This window comes from Microtus oregoni, unplaced genomic scaffold, assembly GCF_018167655.1.
Source record: "Microtus oregoni isolate MIOR12 unplaced genomic scaffold, Mior012 000038F_ref0000394, whole genome shotgun sequence".
Lineage (NCBI taxonomy): Eukaryota > Metazoa > Chordata > Mammalia > Rodentia > Cricetidae > Microtus > Microtus oregoni.
Window position 1 is genome coordinate 10798445 of NW_024543097.1, and position 17977 is coordinate 10816421.

The 17977-nt window shown below is 47.4% G+C and overlaps 1 protein-coding gene across 1 annotated transcript; it reads left to right on the forward strand.

The window, feature by feature from the left end:
• The first annotated feature begins 284 nt into the window (after positions 1-284).
• Positions 285-10695, forward strand: LOC121433454 (ribonuclease P protein subunit p29). Its single transcript, XM_041631879.1, has 7 exons — positions 285-513; positions 3807-3859; positions 5094-5314; positions 6386-6463; positions 6615-6676; positions 8147-8248; positions 10079-10695. Exons 1-7 carry the CDS (start codon positions 507-509, stop codon positions 10213-10215), a joined length of 660 nt encoding a protein of 219 aa, XP_041487813.1. The 5' UTR covers positions 285-506; the 3' UTR covers positions 10216-10695.
• Positions 10696-17977: the final 7282 nt, after the last annotated feature.

The following is a 17977-nucleotide window of genomic DNA, read 5'->3' on the forward strand; positions in this document are numbered from 1 at the left end:
AGACCTCACTACAGCCATTACCTCCACTATTTCAGACCCATTTCCGCCCTCCCTGTCCCCAATCTCCCTTGCGTCTCCTCCATGACAGGTTTCCTCGCTATATTTCACTAATTCTGACCTGTGACCAGACTCTTTCAACCCGTGAGAGACTCAAACGAAAGAGGACACAAAGAACAGACTCCACCCGGCATAGAAGGGGCGGTTAGCTCGCCCCTCCCTTGGCCGCAGAGCTAAACCTAAGGCGCAGGTCCCGCCAGACGACGACGCGCGTTGATGACGTCACGCAAGGCGCCATCTCCGAAATCTGGTCGCAGTCCACTGTTGCCCGCTGGAGCAAGTCTGTTTGTGTACTGTGCCTACGTTGTTTCTTGGGCACAACAAATTGTTCTAGCGGAAATTTAGACAAGAAAGAGTCCTTGTGACTGAAAGCTGCGGAACAAAACGAAGAAAGAAAAAGAAGAGGCCCAAAGGAGACGGCATCAGAGCGCTCCGGAAGTGTTCCGAAGATGAAGGGTAAGCGGGATGGGAGACACGAAATTGGGCAGGAATCACAGTATAGAGAGGGTCGGGACTGGAAGATGAATCAGGGATACCTGTCGCAAAGAGTCCCAGGACAATATCCAGGGAATTGACTCAGCACACAAAAGAAATCAAGGCCCAGAGTGTGAATCGGCCCGACTCTGTCTCTAAGCTAGGAATAGATGCCACGATCGAGTGTGTGTTCACCCAAGGAAACTAGAAGAGGTGGATCCAAGGCCTTGGCCAGAACTAGGCACTACCTGCCCTGATAACTGTGGCCAAGTGCCTGCTCCCCTCTACAGCCTGGCTTTTCACGCTTCGTCGTGTAAAAATCTTTCTAGACGCAGAATCTCAAACCTAAGGCGGTGGTATTTGATCAGAACACAGATGTGTCAGGAAGGGGAAGCAAGCACTGGAGCACTATTAGAGGGGAGAGTGGATACGATCAAGATGATTCACACTCCTGCCATGTCCTGTTATCAGAGATCGCGTGCCTTGGCATATCTCGACTTCAGTATTATGTGCACAGAGAAAATTCCCAGGAATCCACAAGGATGACCCCAGCTAAGACCCTAAGCAATAGTGGAGAGGATGCCTGAACTGGCCTTACCTGTAGTCAGATTGATGACTATCTTAAATGTCATCATAGAACCTTCATCCAGAAACTGATGGAAGCAGATGCAGAGATCCACAGTGAAGCACGGGGCTGAGCTCCCAATGTCTAGTCGAAGAGAGGGAAAGCAATGAGCAAAGGGGTCAAGACCATGGTGAGGATACCCACTGAAACAGCTTACCTGAGCTAATGGGAGCTCACCGACTCCAGCCTGACAGAGAGGGAACCAGCATAGGACCAAAATAGGCCCTCTAGTTTATAGTGACAGTTGTTTGAGTGGGGCCACTGACAGTGAGACCAGGATTTATCCCTACTGTTTGTACTGGCTTCTTGGAACCCATTTTCTTTGGAGGGATACCTTGATCAGTCTAGATGTAGTGGGGAGAGCCTTGGTCTTGCTAGACTTTGGTGGACTTCACGTGGGAAGTCTTCCCCCTCTCTGAGGAGTGGATGGCCATAGGGTGGGGGAGAAGGTGAAGGGAATGGGAGGAGGGGAGAGAATAGGAGCTGGATTGGTATATAAAATATGAAGAGATAGTTTTTTTTAAAAAAAGATAATTTTTAAAAATATGTGCATATGAAAGACCCGGGTAAATCTAGACCCCTCTAGCAGGAAAAATAGAGCCAAAAATCTAGGTTAGCCAGTTCAGTGACTCTGTTTCAGGAACTATCTGAAGATAAAGTTAGATTATAATCTTGAGAATAATCTTGAGAAACAGGGAGTTACCCCCTTGTGATTATCGCTGGTATTTTCGGAATTTTTCAGTGATCACTGGTATTTTCAGAATTTTCCAATGACGCCCTCGCTACCCCCTTTGGATTACTGGGTTGTGGTTTTCTTCCCTTAAATACCCCTTCTCCCAGCTACTCGGGGTCAAACTTTCTACCCCTGCATGGGAAATGAGTTTCGGCCCCAGTGCACTGGTTGCTGGCCTGTCAATAAACCTCGTGTGATTGCAGCAAGTACGTTCTCTCGTGAGTTCCTGGGGGGGGGGGGGGGAGGTCATGTTATTCCGAGACTTGAGTGAGAGTCTCCCCACTCCGGAGGTCTTTCACATAGGAATAACTAAAATTGCTTAGAAGAATTAATGAAATGAAAATAAATGGGTACACACACTTCTGAGTGTATTTGTGTCCTTTTAAATCAACTACTTGACAAGCAATGAGTATACCAGAGCTGTTACATGTGTACTGATGCAGAAAGACTTCCAATTTTGATGATAGGCATCTGGGGTAGGTAAAACAAAGTTATTCCTAGGGTCCCAGGCCCTGCACACTTTTCTCAGTAAACAAACTCAATCTGCAGTTCAAGGGAGAACCAGATTGTTTTTTGTTTTGTTTTGTTTTCCGAGACAGAGTTTCTCTGTAGCTTTGGAGCCTGTCCTGGAACTAGCTCTTATAGACCAGGCTGGCCTCAAACTCACAGAGATCCGCCTGCCTCTGCCTCCCGAGTGCTGGGATTAAAGGTGTGCACCACCACCGCCGGCTCAGATTCTACCTGTAAAACTGGTTTTGTTTACTTGGTTTGTTTACTTGGGCAAACACGTACTCAGGGAAGCCCAAGAGAACAGAGATGGGTTTTTGTTTCTTTGTGTTGTTGCTGTTGGGATAAGACCAGCTATGTGGTGGAACTCACAGTGTAAACTAGGCTGGCCTCTCCCTCTGAAGTGACAGGATTAACCATGTGTGTCACTACACTCACCTTAGAGATAAATGTATAGGGGGTCGTGTGAGCTACGTTTTCTGGTCATTTGCTCTTTCTTATCCCATTTACTCCTCTACTCTGTCCCCCAGTGCCACCATAATGGTTTCCTCCAAACAAATAAGAAACAGGAGCATGGACGGTTAAAGGGATTTCAGCATCATGCTGTACATATTTAGAATTTGAAGAAAGACTGTTGTATTTTATCTTGTCAGGATTCTGAACTGTGAAAAATCTGTTTCGAACTTCTTGTAGTCAGCAAAATGTAGTGTTTCAACCAACCACATGCCCTAGCCATCAATGTCACCTCACCTTTAGAGTCTTCACTACTTAGTGAGCACTGCCCTCATGTAACTATAACCTGTATTTTAAGTGAGAACAACTCTAGAGTGCTCCAGTGATGACTTCTTTAAACAGGCAGAATCTGGAGTAGGAACTAAACCCATGTTTTAATAAGATACCAGTGATTCTTAAACACGTTAAGCTTTGAGAAGTGTTCTTTTTAAACCTCATCCTGGGAATTTCTAGGACAAATCTGGCCAGAGGAAAGAGGAAGAAGTGTGTAAGACAGTTGAGGTGGTACGTGTCTATAATCTTAGCAACTAGCATTGGGAGCCTGAGACAGGAGTGTTGGGGGTTTAAGGCCACTGTGGGCTCTATAGCAATTTCTAAGTCAGCCTAGGATACAAGTGAGGCCATGTCTTTAAGTAATATATAACTAAGCAGTGTTTAGTAGGGTCAGGACATGGATCCAAGGTGAAGCACTTGCCTGGCATGCATAAAACGCCACTGAGTTTAACCCCCCAACACTGCAGAGTAAAACAGGAGGATCATCCAAGAAAGCTTTGCCTTTTCATACTAACTCAGTATTCCTTCTCTAAATAAGTGTAGTTATTGTCAGAGTTAGAAAAGCCTTGGGTATTATACTCATTTCTAACAGAAGTAATCGTCTATTTTTGTGTTTGTCCCCAGCTGTGATTTACCGTGCATTTCCTCACAAAGAAGCCAGAGAGCACGATGTGCAGGTACGGTCGTTCAGAGGAGGCTGGGAGCAGTAGACTTGACAGCAGAGCAGGCTCACTGTCTTCTTAGACTCATCTAGCTGTTCTTTCCCATGGATTACTCATCTGCACAGGTCGTACTTTAGGCCAAATCAAGGTCTTTTTGGTTGGTGTCTTCATGTTCTAGGCTAGGCTCCTTTCTTAGGATTCCAGAGTCAGCTCTTAATGATTTCATGTCATCTCCCACTCTGTAGGGAAAGACAGACAGCCTGTGCCTACCAGAACCTGTCTTGATCTTGCTTCTGTGCCCCGTTCAGTGCTCAGCCCATTTCATAAGTGGATGTTACAGATTCTATCTGGATGCTTCACCTGTGGCTCATATCCTGCCAGGTTGTGTGGGGCACACCTTTAATCCCAGCACTTGGAGGCAGAGGCAGGCAGCTCTCTGAGTTCAAGGACAACCAGAGCTACACAGAGATATCCTGTCCGAGAGAGAGAGAGAGAGAGAGAGAGAGAGAGAGAATATCCTTTAAATCAAGATGTTAAAAGGCCAGTTAACCTTTAATTGTATTTCCCCATGAAAGGCCACATATGTATTTAAAAGAACCAAATTGTCCTGCTCTTGATGATGAATTGTTTAGCCATCCCTGACCTCACTACCTCAAAGATTATGTATTCTGTCTTTTCACCTCCTGCATTAGCACAAAGAGGGTATCATTTACTATTGATATGTTAACCTAAAGCTGGCAGTTAGCCTCAGACTTGTTTTTCCTGTCTGGTGATGCAAAAAGAACCCAGCAAATGGCCCAGCCAAGAGGTAGGTGCTCAGGAAAGAGTACTGCCCAGAGCTGCAGCAGATGAAGGCCCAGTGAGGTATCTGCCGGCCAGTGTAGAGTAGACTGTTGCTGTCCCAGTCTGAGAGGTGGGAAACTAGTGTGCTTCAGGACTGATGCAGCTGTGAAACAGTTTCACCCAACCTTCCCCAGGAGTCCATGTAACTCTGTATATGTACTATGCTCAGTAGAGTAACCTCAAGGAAGCAGGACTGGTCAGCGCTTGACCTGGCTGCAGTGTGGGGCGGTGTCACAGTTAGCACATGAGTGTGACTTTTACATCTTGGTAGTTGTGTGTAGGAAACACTTGGCAGACAGGAGATGTGTGAGCCTAGCTCAGCAGAGATGGTGGCTCTAAGGAATGGGATGAGTGCCCTAGTGTCTGAGGGCAGAACAGTGAACCACACCACCCTGTCTCTGAGCAGGAGCTGGGAACCCAGCGGGCTGAGGCCTTTGTGAGGGCCTTCCTGAAGCGCACCATGCCGCACTTGAGCCAGCAAGACTGTGAGAGCCACCTGCAGCGCAAGGCTGTGGTCTTGGAATACTTCACTCGCCAAAAGCCAAAACAGAAGAAGAAATCCAAAGGCCTCTCTTCCAAACAGAGGAGAGACATGAGGCTCTTTGACATTAGCCCGGAGCAACAGAGGTACGCCAGTCTTCCCATGGCCTTGCCACTCACCATTGCCTAGCCTTCCTGGTAGGGCTCTGGACTGCGGATTCCAGGGATTCCCTGGACAGCTCTTCCCCTTTAGTCTCAGGGGCTTCTCCGCCATCTGCCACAAGGGGGCAGCGTCCCGCTACCAATTTTCTTATGTCATGGCTTGGCCTCTAAAAGGCAGGCATTGGTCAGACTGAGGACTTTTCATCATTTAACTTTTCTCCTAGCCTCACTAAGTGTCTCCATTGCCCATAGAAACAGGCTGATATTCTTTAATATGTGCTTTCCTATACCCTTTAACATCGCTAGACAGAATCACCCACTCAGAGGTTGCTGCCAGGGACAGGTCCTGCCTTGGCATTTCAGAAGTTTCTGAAAGGAATGTGTCACTGTTTGTGGAAGGATGCCCCCCTCGAGATGGTTCTGAGTTTGTGTTTACAGCCACTATGTTTAGGCTTTGTATAACACTCCATAGCCACGCAGCCTTTCTTGTCCCAGAAGGCAAGAGAGTGTCACTTTGCACTGGAGCTGCCTCCCTGGAGTCCTTGCAGGAAGTGCCTGTTTCAGATTCGAGCCTGGTGTTCCTGACTCTGATCCTGGCTTGGTATGAATGAGCACCAAGACAAAGGAAAATGACCCCAGAGAAAAGCTCTTGGTCCTTTACCCTCCCTTCCAGATGATCCTGCCACCTTATACAAGGGCCTGCCTGGAAACCTGCACCTGGGTTGTTATGGCTGAGGCCTTCACCACCTTCAGATGCTCTCCTGCTCAGAGCCAGGGGCTCCTCCATCATGCCCACAACTGGCCAGGAGGAAGGGCATCAAGGCAAAAGGCCCCCTCTTCCCTTCTCGAGAGCAGAAATTTAGCCCTGAAAAGGTTCTGCCAGGGAAGAAATTGAGGTTCAAGGAGGGGAATGTACTTGGCCTTGGTCACATTGTCGTCAGGGCACCTAGGGCTTCCACAGTCTCTGGTATTCCCTCGTGCTTACTCTCGGCCTTGAGCCCAGCTCTGGTTTGCCGAACACTGGAAATCCCAAGCTCGTGTTTCTGACTCTGACAGATACAGTCTCTTCCTCCCTCTGCATGAACTGTGGAAGCAGTACATCCGTGACCTGTGCAATGGGCTCAAGCCAGACACGTGAGTTTTATTTTTGATGCCTGCCATGGGATTAGATCCCAAGTCTTGCGTGCACTAGAGACGCAGCCTGGGAAACCAGCTGGCTGTGGGCGTTTGTGATCCTGTTTGCTTTGTTACCAGCTCTTCTTTGTGGGCTCTCTTGACCTCCTAGGCAGCCGCAGATGATTCAAGCGAAGCTCTTGAAGGCGGATCTTCACGGTGCTATTATTTCAGGTAATTTCTGTGAGAGCATGTGGTTATCTGGAGAGTGTTACTCAGTGGCAGTACTCAGCCTGGCATCTGTCACTTGCCATCCTGAGGTTTCTCTAAGTTACAAGCAGTGAGGATCTAAGGTGGTTGTGACCTGACCCGTGCTGGGACTTGTTAAACACGCACTAAGTGGTGTCTGCATGCCGTCAGCTCATACTGTTGTCACCACGCCTCTAGTGCAGACTCTGGGGGACAGACTCCCCCTCTTCATGTTTCCAGGGTGCCAACACCAATGCAGACTTTTTCCATGATTGCCAGACTCATTCACCCCATGGCACCCAACAGCTACTTGGACAGCCAGGAGGGGCCTCAAAGTACCTCACACAGAGCCCTTGGTCTCCCCTGAGGTCAGCTCTCTGATTATGACACATCTCCATATCAGTTTGTTCAGGCTAGAGACCTAGAAGTACATACACATTACCTCTTTCCTAATCCTGCACCTCAAGTCCGTTAACACACCTAGTTCCTGAATCTGACCTGCCTCTAACTCCCTCAAGCTGCTGTGGAAGCTTCTCTCACCCTCCCCCGGCTCACATACTGTTTTATTCCCTCATACACACCAGATGAAATACACAGAATGAAGGCTGTCATAGGACATCAGACTCCCGACTGCCGTTTGCCTGTCCTAAGCCTCCAGCAGCTTCCCATCCAGTCAGAGTAAAAACCTACGGTGTCCTTTGGCTGCCCTCTGTGTGACTTGCACACCTGGTGCCTTTGCTTGGGTCCTTCTCTCCACGAAGGGGCTCTGAAGGTTCATGCATTGACTCCTGCTGTCACTTCCTGAGAGTCCACCACCACTAAGGCTTCCCCTCCACTCTCATTGTGCTGCTCTTATTTTCCTCATAGCCATTATCAGTATCAAGAAATAGAATAGCCCGTGCTGTCTATCACTGTCCTCCATGAGAGCTTCAGCTCACAGGAGCAGGATACAGGCCATCAAGTTCAGTGTCCTGTCCCAGCACTGACCTAGCACACTAAGCACATAGTTAGCTCCAAGTGCTGATTACATGGAAGAGGCCAGGGCCCTGCCAGTGAGGTGATTCACCTGTCACTTCTGGGCAGCTCTACAGGAGGACTGCATTCAAGGAAATGTTCAGGAGAGTCAAAAGTGAATGATGGATGTCCTGCCCATGGCACTTGCTCCATCAAAGCAATACGACTGGCCTTAGTTCTTTATGTGTATGGCCTCTTGGCTCCAGAACCCTGCGTAAAACCCAAAGGATACCTGAGAATAGCCCAGAGATTGCAAAGCCCAGGACAAAGAGTTGGAAATCCTGGGCTCTTGCTGGCTTGGTCATTGCCCAGCTACAGAGCCACTATCCTCTGGGCCTTCTCTTCCTCAGCTTAGAAGGGCCAGGCTCCTAATCCCTGAGGCCAAGCTGTGACTGCTGGCACTACCCAGGCCTTACCCTCATCTGCTTTTCTCCTTTGCAGTGACGAAATCCAAGTGCCCCTCCTATGTGGGGGTCACAGGAATCCTCCTGCAGGAGACCAAGCATGTCTTCAAGATCATCACCAAAGAAGACCGACTGAAAGGTGTGTGCTGTGTCCCTAGGGTATGAGAGAGAGAGAGAGAGAGAGAGAGAGAGAGAGAGAGAGCGCCTTATCCTTTCCTTGAGGTTTTCAGGTTCTACTTGACAATGGAGTAAGAGTCTGCAGGTGCTTGCTATGTTATGAACTGCAGAGAGAGGCCCCTGCCCCTATGGCTACCAAGAGACATCATGAACACAGTCAGCAGCCTGTCCATAAACAGGACAGAAGAACTGCTTATCTGGGTCTTTGGCACTCATCTGTTTGAGGTTTCTGTTTGCTAAGGTCACCACCTCTCAAATGAATAACTAAAAGGCAGAAGGAACCAAAACAGCCTGCCACTGGAGTTCTGAAAACTGTGCCCTTGCTGGAGACACTCTTGAGTTTTAGCATTGTTGGGAGGAGAGAGGCACTTGTTCATCCCCGGCCACTTAGCCCTAAAATAATCACACGGAAACTATATTATTTAAATCACTGTTTGGCCCACTAGCTCTAGCTTCTTATTGGCTAATTCTTACATATTAATTTAACCCATTTCTCTTAATCTGTGTATTGCCACAAGGCTGTGGCTTACTAGGTAAAGTTCCCAGAGTTTGTCTCTGGCGGAGGCTCCATGGCTTCTCTCTGACTCAGCCCTTCTTTCTCCCAGCATTCAGTTTAGTTTTCCCCACCTAGCTAAGCTCTGCCCTGCTATAGGTCCAAAGCAGTTTTTCTATTCATTAATGGAAATCATAGCATACAGGGGGAAATCCCACATCATAGCATGGTTATTGCCACTCGAGCAGGTACTTTTGAATCTTCCAATACCCCAGTACCTGACCTTGCCCACAAATCCAAAGTTCAAACAACAGTTGAGGGATTGTACTCATTTCTGTTGACATTAGAAATCAAGACCAAGACCTCTGTCAGCTAATCCTGGGCTCTACTCCTGAGCTACCTCCATAGCCCCGCTTCATTGTTTTTCCATTTTCCTGTATGTTCTTCTGCTCACTTTATAAGTCTAAGGAAGTAAAGGAGAAGTTTCCCCACTCTGCACAAATCTGAGAACCAGTTCAAGACTGTATGGGAAACTGGGTTTGGTGGTATGGGAGCCCTCAGTTCTGGGAATTAAGTTAATCACCTCTGAACCTGGAAACTAGGCAGTGAGTTATATTTAGACTGTGAATCAAATAGCCCAGGTCTTTTTTTGGTACTTCTGGCATGAGTCTCCTCATTACTGTAGACTTTTTTAAAGACAGTCTTATATGCAGTCCTGGCTAGCTTGGTGCTTGCTATGTAGACCAGGCTGGCCTTGAACTCTCAGATCTGCCTGCCTTTGTCTCCTAAGTGCTGGCAATAAAGGTGTGGCCATCACCTTAATAATGGTGTGGGAAGTCATTCTGTTTATGTGTTGCTTTTATTGGTTAATGAATAAAGAAGCTACTTGGGCCTATGACAGAGCAAAAGAGAACAAGGCAGGAATTCCAAACAGAGATAGAGGAGAAAAGGCAGAGTCAGAGAGATGTCGTGTAGCTGCCGAAGGAGACAGATGCCAGAACTTTACCGGTAAATCATGAGCCTCATGGCAATAGTAGAATTAATAGATTAATAGAAATGGGTTAATTTAAGATGTAAGAGTTACTTAGTAAGAAGTCTAAGCTTTTGGCCAAGCAGTGCTGCAATTAATATAGTTTCTGTGTGATTATTTTGGGTCTTGGCAGCCGGGAAATGAGCAAGCAGCCTCCGACTACTTTAATACAATTTAAATGTAAACGTGCATGAATCAAGCTCTCCATGAACATGAACGCACTGTCTGTATTGTTCCTCATCCTTTTTCCTTTCTTCTTTTCCATTCAGTTATCCCCAAGATGAATTGTGTGTTCACCATAGAAATTGATGGCTTCATTTCCTACATTTATGGAAGCAACTTCCAGCTTCGGTCAAGTGAGAGATCTGCCAAGAAGTTCAAAGTGAAGGGAACGATTGACCTGTGAACTCTTTGCCACTGGCGACAGATGCCCCTGGCAGCTGAGAACTGGAAACACCTTAAATACCCACTTTTCCATGAAACACTTTCTGGCTGTGGCCCGTCTCGACTCCAGGGAAGAAAAGAGTGGCTGAAGAACATTGAACAACACAGGAGGAAGTCGGGGGTAGAGATTTGTCTCTCTAGGGAGGAAAGACTAGCAGAAAATACACCAGGACTAACCTTGGGTGATTTGAAGAAGGGGGCCATTGGGTTCTGTCTTTCATACTTTCCTGTGTTTCTGGAATATTCTGTGCTAAATGAGTTCAGTTAATAATGATATATTTGGACATCTTAGTTCTATTTTAGCTGCTATATGTGTAACTTTTCTACTGTGTAAGACCAGATGAGGTCTTTCTACACGTGGCCATTGGAACTACAGGTCGAGACCAGCATTAAAAATGGCTGGGATCCAGCTACTCTGTGCCAGTATTGAGGAGGCCTCGTCATTGACACCTGGTTCAGAGGGGCCAGTTGCCTCTTGTTTGTAAGAGGTGTGTGACTGCTGGTCGGCTCAGAAACTGCCCTGGCAATAGTAGGTGACGGCACATCCAGCACTCACCCCAGGTCAGCGGTGGTGCTGGGGGTCAGTGTTCGGTGCCTCCCACTCAGACTGCACTGGATGGAAGAGGAATGAGTGAGCCTGATGATCTTTATATGACAGAAAAACAGAAAACCTTCTCCCTCTCAGAAACCAAAGTGCTCCCCCAAGTCCCCGAGATTATCTAGGCCCTGGTCTGTCAACATCATCTAGACATTCCTCACAACACTGCCCCATCCCACCTGACCCCCGTGTTATCACAGTCCTTGCCACCCAGGTTCAGGGCACACATGACCTCTCAGCCTGAAAATGATCATTGTCCGAAGTCTTACGGACTGGTAAAGAAAGGCTAAGATCTGAACCAGAAGAGCTGGCTCCAGAGTCATGTTCTTCCCAGGAGGACAGCCACAGGGGGGTGAGAGAGACAGCTAAGAGTGTGTGTATGTTCCTTATTTACCCAGCGCTCTACCAAGGAACACTTCTGTGTAGAGTGACTGCTGTTCTAGCTGGCTGAGAGTGTGCAGGTGCTGCACCTTCAGAGCAGACCTGTTCAGCCCCACCCTCTGTGATGTAAGGGGCACGCTATGTTGCATAAACAGTTGCTTCCCAGAAAAGCTGCTGGTGCCACTTGCCAAGTGAAGCGTGTTACTGCTGGCCCCAACTCAAGTGTCCATTGACTCGCTAAGGACATTCTCCCTCAAGGGAGACAATGTATTGCTCACCTGCCATAGAGTCTCTGCTCTTTGCCTTGTCTGGGATGTGCTGCTGTTGTCTCCCCGACCTCCCCAGGGGACCAAAGTCCCCAGCATCCTCCCAGACACTGGTCCTGAGGAAACTGCACTTGGTATTACATGGAGCATGACTATCCAAGTCCCCACAACTTCATGGAGAGGGGTATGGTACTGGCACTTGTGACTGTCTCCAAGGAATAGGACTGTGGTAGAAATGAGATTTGGGGTGTAGAGAGTCACATGACAACCAACTCTGTTGAATGTAAACCATGCACTACAGAAACGAGCCCCATGCAGAGTGCCATAGAAGCCAATGGGAAGAACAGTTGGCACCTCAAGAAAGGGCTCAGACTGCTGTCGAAATTGGTTTCTGCTAAGGCTTCCTCCTGACTAGTCAACAGCCACCTCTCTGTGTGTATGGTCTGTCCTCAAGAGGGGAGCTCTAGTGTGCCTCTTACGATGATGTGTTGAGATAACACCTCATATATGACCCATTTATCCTTCGTCCTCATAAAGATCCTATCTCCAAACAGTCGTGTTGGAGGTTAGAGCTTCAACACAGGAATTTGAGGGTAGTTAGTAACGACTGTGAAATGTTCTTAATTAGAAAAGTTGGCTTTACCTCCCAGGACAGTGACAATGTCCAGTCTGGACCCCATCACAGGCAATGGCCTGGGTTTCTCTGCTGTTTCTTTGCTGTATGCTATGCTTGGGACACCAGGCAGCTCAGCCTAACTGCTAGGCTACGAGCTCACATTTTCCTGAATTTCATGGGCTTTGACTTAAGGTGCATGCACAGTATCCAAGTCCGGGAGTTGTCAGCAGCCAAACTCCTCCCTTCTTGTACCACTGGAGCCAGCAGAGTCAGGAGGGAAATGTGTAGAGGGAGGGGATGGTTAATGTCTGCACGGCTGGATTGGGAAATGCTTTGAAAAGGGCACTTGGTGTGTTTCTGAGGCTTCCAGAGAGGATTAACTGAGGTGGAAGATCCACCCTATACATGGGAAGTTTCATTCCCTAGGGTCAGGAGCTGGATACAATAGAAGGAAGCTTGCTACAACACAGGCATCCTTGCTCTCCACTTCTCTGTCACGTGTCCTGTCCCACTGTGCCTTCCCTGCCATAATGGCTGACGCTGTAGCAAAATAATGCCTTCCTCATGTCACTTGTGTCAGGGATCTTATCACAGGGACAAAAAGTCCAACATGGGAGATGGGCAGAGTTGGCCCCTGAGGGGAGCTGTGGAATATGAAGAATTAAATCACACCCAGGTTCAGAAACATGAAGAACCCAGGAAATCAGAGCAAGGCTTGGGAAGTTCTATCTAGGGGAGGAGAAATGGGAAGGGGACATGTGGCCACTAGTCTCAATGGTGATGCCTCAGGTTGCACCCAGCTCTCTAATGGTGGGGAAGACAGCAGGAACTAGCTTTGTAATCCAAGGGGCAGGTTACAAAATTCTGATCAGTTCATCAACACCTGAAATCTTTCAGGGTCTCCAAGCTACCATCTGTCAAGTAAGACAACTTGACTGCATGAAGGCCTCCTAGATCAGGCTGCTGGGATTCCTGCAGCAGCATAAGCAGGCACATGTCTGCAGCAGCTGTCCTATGCTGCACTTCAGCCATACCGAGTCAGGTCCCAGGAGTGGAACTCGCATGTCTATGTGTTTGTGTAACCCCACCTGCTTCCTCCAGTCACCAGTATTTGAAGATGGTACATTCCAGACACCTAAGTCTCTTCCAGTCCTGTCATCTGATTTAACCATAGATTCTTGGGCCAATCTTTTCTAGATGCAGAAAAGGATCATCCAGTGACCAGGCTCTCATATTCTGAATAAATAAACATGAAGATTCTTCCCCAAATACATCAACTGTAATAAAAGGCTCACTTTCTGGACAATGGCTTTTGCCTTAATTTCTTATCTATAATGCCTCATTAAGACATCTGTTAAATGTCTATAATATTTAATAGAAGGAGTTCTAATAGAACTGTATTGGAATTGTCCATTTAATTAACCTCATAGGCCTTTAATGGACATCTTAAATAGACATTAACAAGAGTGCTAGACAAATGAAAATTAGAGTCAATAACTTTCTTGGTAATTTCTCATGAGCTGTGAAGGACAAGTATTGCTAAGTAGGCAAACAGAGACAACTCCAAAAGAAAAAATGTTAGAGCAGCAGGAAATCCAGAATGGGCAGGGCCTCGAGGGTTCACCATTCTGTGTCCCAGGAGATTTCGGCAAAGATGTTTCCCGACCACCAAGATCGTACTCAGGAACAAAGGCTTCAGCTTTCATATGCATTTATAGAAAATATTCTCTGTCTGTGTTCCCTTGGACTGAGCTCCATGTAGGGAAGAGAGGAAGGAGATGGGGAGCATGAAACAGATGGAAAAAGAGAGAAGTGTTAGAGAGGGGAGGGTCATGACATTGTATGATAGAGCAGGCACAGTGGGACTAACTAGGATAAGGTAGGTTAGTTGGGACGGAGTGTGGAATGGGATGAGATGTAGAACACTACATTGCTTTTGCCTTCACCATCCACTCACCAGCTGACCCAAGTGATGCATCTTTGCAAAGCCTAAGGCTCTTTCCCCATATTGATCTCCTTTGACCCTCTCTAACGAGCTCTTAGCAGGAGTAACCATTCCTCACCCGGGCACTCCTCTTTATTCCCACCCTCCTAACTTTCACCACCTTCTTAACCACTCCCTCTTAGAGTCCTTCAGTGGACCTTTATATTCCAGAACTGTAAATGTTGAGCTCATTCCAATTGTTGGACTTCTCTCCAACTTCCCTCCCTATCTGGTCACATGGCCACAATCCCAGGTTCACCTAAAGTTCTCACAATCATATTTTCAAGCAGAGAGGAAGTATGATTTCATTGTCTTCCTCCCCCAAGTTCGATTAAAAGCTTGGTAACAAGCCTGTATTTTGACCATTCTGGATCCCCAGTTATCTAGAGGGAACCTGACCCATGGTAGAGTCTCATTGAGTGCTGGTGTGAAAACACTGCCCTTTGACCTCTCCATGTAAGTACATCTACCCCCACCTCATGGAATTGTCTCATTGCCTCCGAAACTCAGGTACAAGATCCAGTTATGCCTTGCTTCTTCTCCTTTGTCCGCAACCACATCCGACCTTTCTTGAAGTCCTATTGGACATCAATAAGAACTGAAGTCTCCTCCCAGCTCTGCTCATGTCCTATCTCTTGACCTCATCCTCCCACACCAACTGCCCAGCCAGCCCTAGCCCCAGCTCTCCCATGGCTTCCCTGACTCCATAGTCAGCCACGTGTAAACAAGGTGGCCCTTGGAACAGGACTCTCAGACTGTGCCATCCTTTCACTTAAAACCCACAAGTAACTTTCCCCTAAGTTGATGTTAAGTCATGCTCCTGACCAGAATTCCCAAGTCCCTCCCTGATGGCGCTATGCTCCCCCTCCCCAGCACCTGTCCTGTCCACTCTAGAATCCTCAAGTGTGCACTACTCCACTCTCAGTGTTTACTCTTGAGTTCTTTGTGGTATTTTCTTTCTGTTGTCCCTCAACCCACGTCAGCCTTATCTTCTGCATTTGTCTCTGTTCTACTGGAAGGTTCTCTCGTGACCTTCCTAGGTCACTCCCACCTTCCTAGCTCAGCAGCCCCTCCTCCACCAACCTATCACTTCTTGTGTGTACTACAACCCTTGTCAGCTGGGACTTTACCTACCTATTTGTCATCAGAGCCATCAAACATCCCCATATGGTGATGACACTGCTTTGCATAGAATGTGTTTAGCAGTCACTGGGCATGGTGGCACACACCTTTAATCTCAGCACTCAGGAAGCCTCTGAGGCAGAAGGATCATGAGTTCCAGGCCAGCCTGAGCTACATAGAAAAGCCTGTCTCAAAAACCACAAGGAAGGCCTCAAAGTGTAGTCCAGTGGTAGAGAGGCTTGCCTAACATCGTCAAAGCCCTAGCACCCACTCTCAGCACAGGAAAAAAAACATGTTCATAAGTATTTGTTGTTTATCTAGTTATAGTGGCTCATACTAGTAATCAAATCACTTGGGAGACAGAAGGAGAACCATGAGTTCAAAGTCAATAGTGAGTTCAGGTCAGCCTGGACTACACAGTATGAGACCCTGTCTCAAGCACACACACACACACACACACACACACACACACACACACACACAAGATTTATATGTGCGTTGTCTTGTTAGAGAGAGGGAGCCAAGGGTGGACTATGATGAGTGAGTGGGCATTGGTTCTCACAGCTGCCACGATGACAGCAATGACTCCATCCTTGTGACTTGTCCACAGCAGGTCCATATGCTACCCTCCTATACAAGCAGGCACTGCATCTAGCAAGAGTCCCCAGATGCCACAACTGCCCTGTGTCATCAGAGCCTGCCCCCAACACACACAGAGAATCACAAGTCCACACTCCACAAACCACAGGACCACGGAGCAGTCCAGCATTACATGCCTTAGCTCCACCCATTGAAGCACAGTGTGAGCTTCTGTGCTGTCATCTTTGATAGGAAATCAGAGGTCAAGGCCAACTCACTATCCACCCTCGGTTTCAACAACAGAAGATGAGGAATAAGGAGCAGTGTCTACTACTGAAGCATTTAATACGCACACATTAAATTGTACCTTCAGCCAGAAGTGAGAGAGAGAAATGTCTTATTGAATGCTTCCACGGGCCCTCTCTCCACAGAAAGCTTGCCTTGCAAGGATCATGAGGTGGAGAGCCCTTGGCTGCCTCAGTTTCCTCCTCCAGTGTATTATACTGTGTTCCATGACTACACCGCGCACACAAACATATTCTACAGGTGTGTGCCTCTCTTCCTGACACATGTTTGTGGTGACAGCATGGAACTGACATGGCAGGACTCTCAACATTACAAATTATACAAGAACAAATGGGGCCGGGCGGTGGTGGCGCACGCCTTTAATCCCAGCACTCGGGAGGCAGAGGCAGGTGGATCTCTGTGAGTTCGAGACCAGCCTGGTCTACAAGAGCTAGTTCCAGGACAGGCTCCAAAGCCACAGAGAAACCCTGTCTCGAAAAACCAAAAAAAAAAAAAAAAAGAACAAATGGGGTCCCTTCCAGATGTTGCTGTTTGGAAAATTGGGTTGTATCCCTGCCCTAAGCAGAGGTTGTGACAAGGCCAAGCCAAGAGCAGGAGCCCTGAAGCCCCAGGATCAGCTATTGCCATGCCCTTCCTGCTTGGACCTGAAAGGTTGCCTTCAGACTTAGCCCCACAGACAGCCCAATGCTACAGTCCAGGGGCTGAAAACGCAGGTTATATGCTGGTGGGAAATGGAGAGAATTATAAACTTAGTATTTGTGCTTTCCCTGACTCCTGACCTTCTCCACTGGAACAAACAGCAAGCCTTCCTTGCCATGATGGACAGAGTCCTCTGAAACTGAGACAAACCAAATCCTTTCTAGTTACATTGCTTCTGTCAAGTAGTCCATGACTGGAGGAGGCTTGGCCAGAAGGATCACAAGGGAAAGGCCTGCCTATGATACCATTAAGACTCAAAGTCAACCTGGAAGACTTAGACACTGTTCTGTTAAAGGAAAAAGGATGCTGGGCTTTGTTGCTACAATTCCTACCCTTCGGGAGATGTAAAGAATGTCTACCTCCTCCTCCTAAGGTGCTAACAACAAACCAAGAGGTGATTCAACTAGAGCTTGCTCTGGGGAACCAGTGAGTTGTTAGACGTACTTACAGAGCCATGGGAGACTGTAAAGCAGCCACACTGAAAGTTCTGCATCCAGTATGGATGATTCCCTCCCCCATAGTTGTGTGCATGGTGTCCCCCTGTCTTAGGTAGGTTTATATTGCTGTGATAAAGCACTGTGGCCAAAAGCGACATGAAAAAGAAAGAGTTTAATTTCATTTTTGTGCTTGCTGGCTAGTCTTATGTCAACTTGACACAAGCTAGAGTCATTTGAAAGGAGGAAGCATCAATTGAGAAAATGCCTCCATAAGATTTAGCTATAAGGTACTTTTTTTTACAGAGCTGTCAGCATATTTTTAAATTCTTTTTATTTTTAAAACAATCTTATTTTACATACCAATCCCAGTTTCCTCTTCCTCCCATCCTCAGCTTCCTCACCTTCTTCCCTCCCCACCCCCCCATACACTCATCAGAGAAGGTGATGCTTCTTATGGGGAGTCAACAAAGTCTGTTGCATCACTTGAGGCAGGACCAAGACCCTCATCCCTGTATCTAGGCTGAGCAAGGTCCCTCCATAGGGAATGGGCTCTAAAGAGACAGTTCGAGCACTAGGGATAAATACTGGTTCCATTGCTAGTGGCCCCACAACACTCACCCACATTCAGAGGGCCTAGTTTTGTATTATGCTGATGTGGGATTTCCCTCTGTATGCTGTGATTACCATTGGTTAATAAAGAAACTGCTCTGGGCCTATAGCAGAGATATAGGGGAAC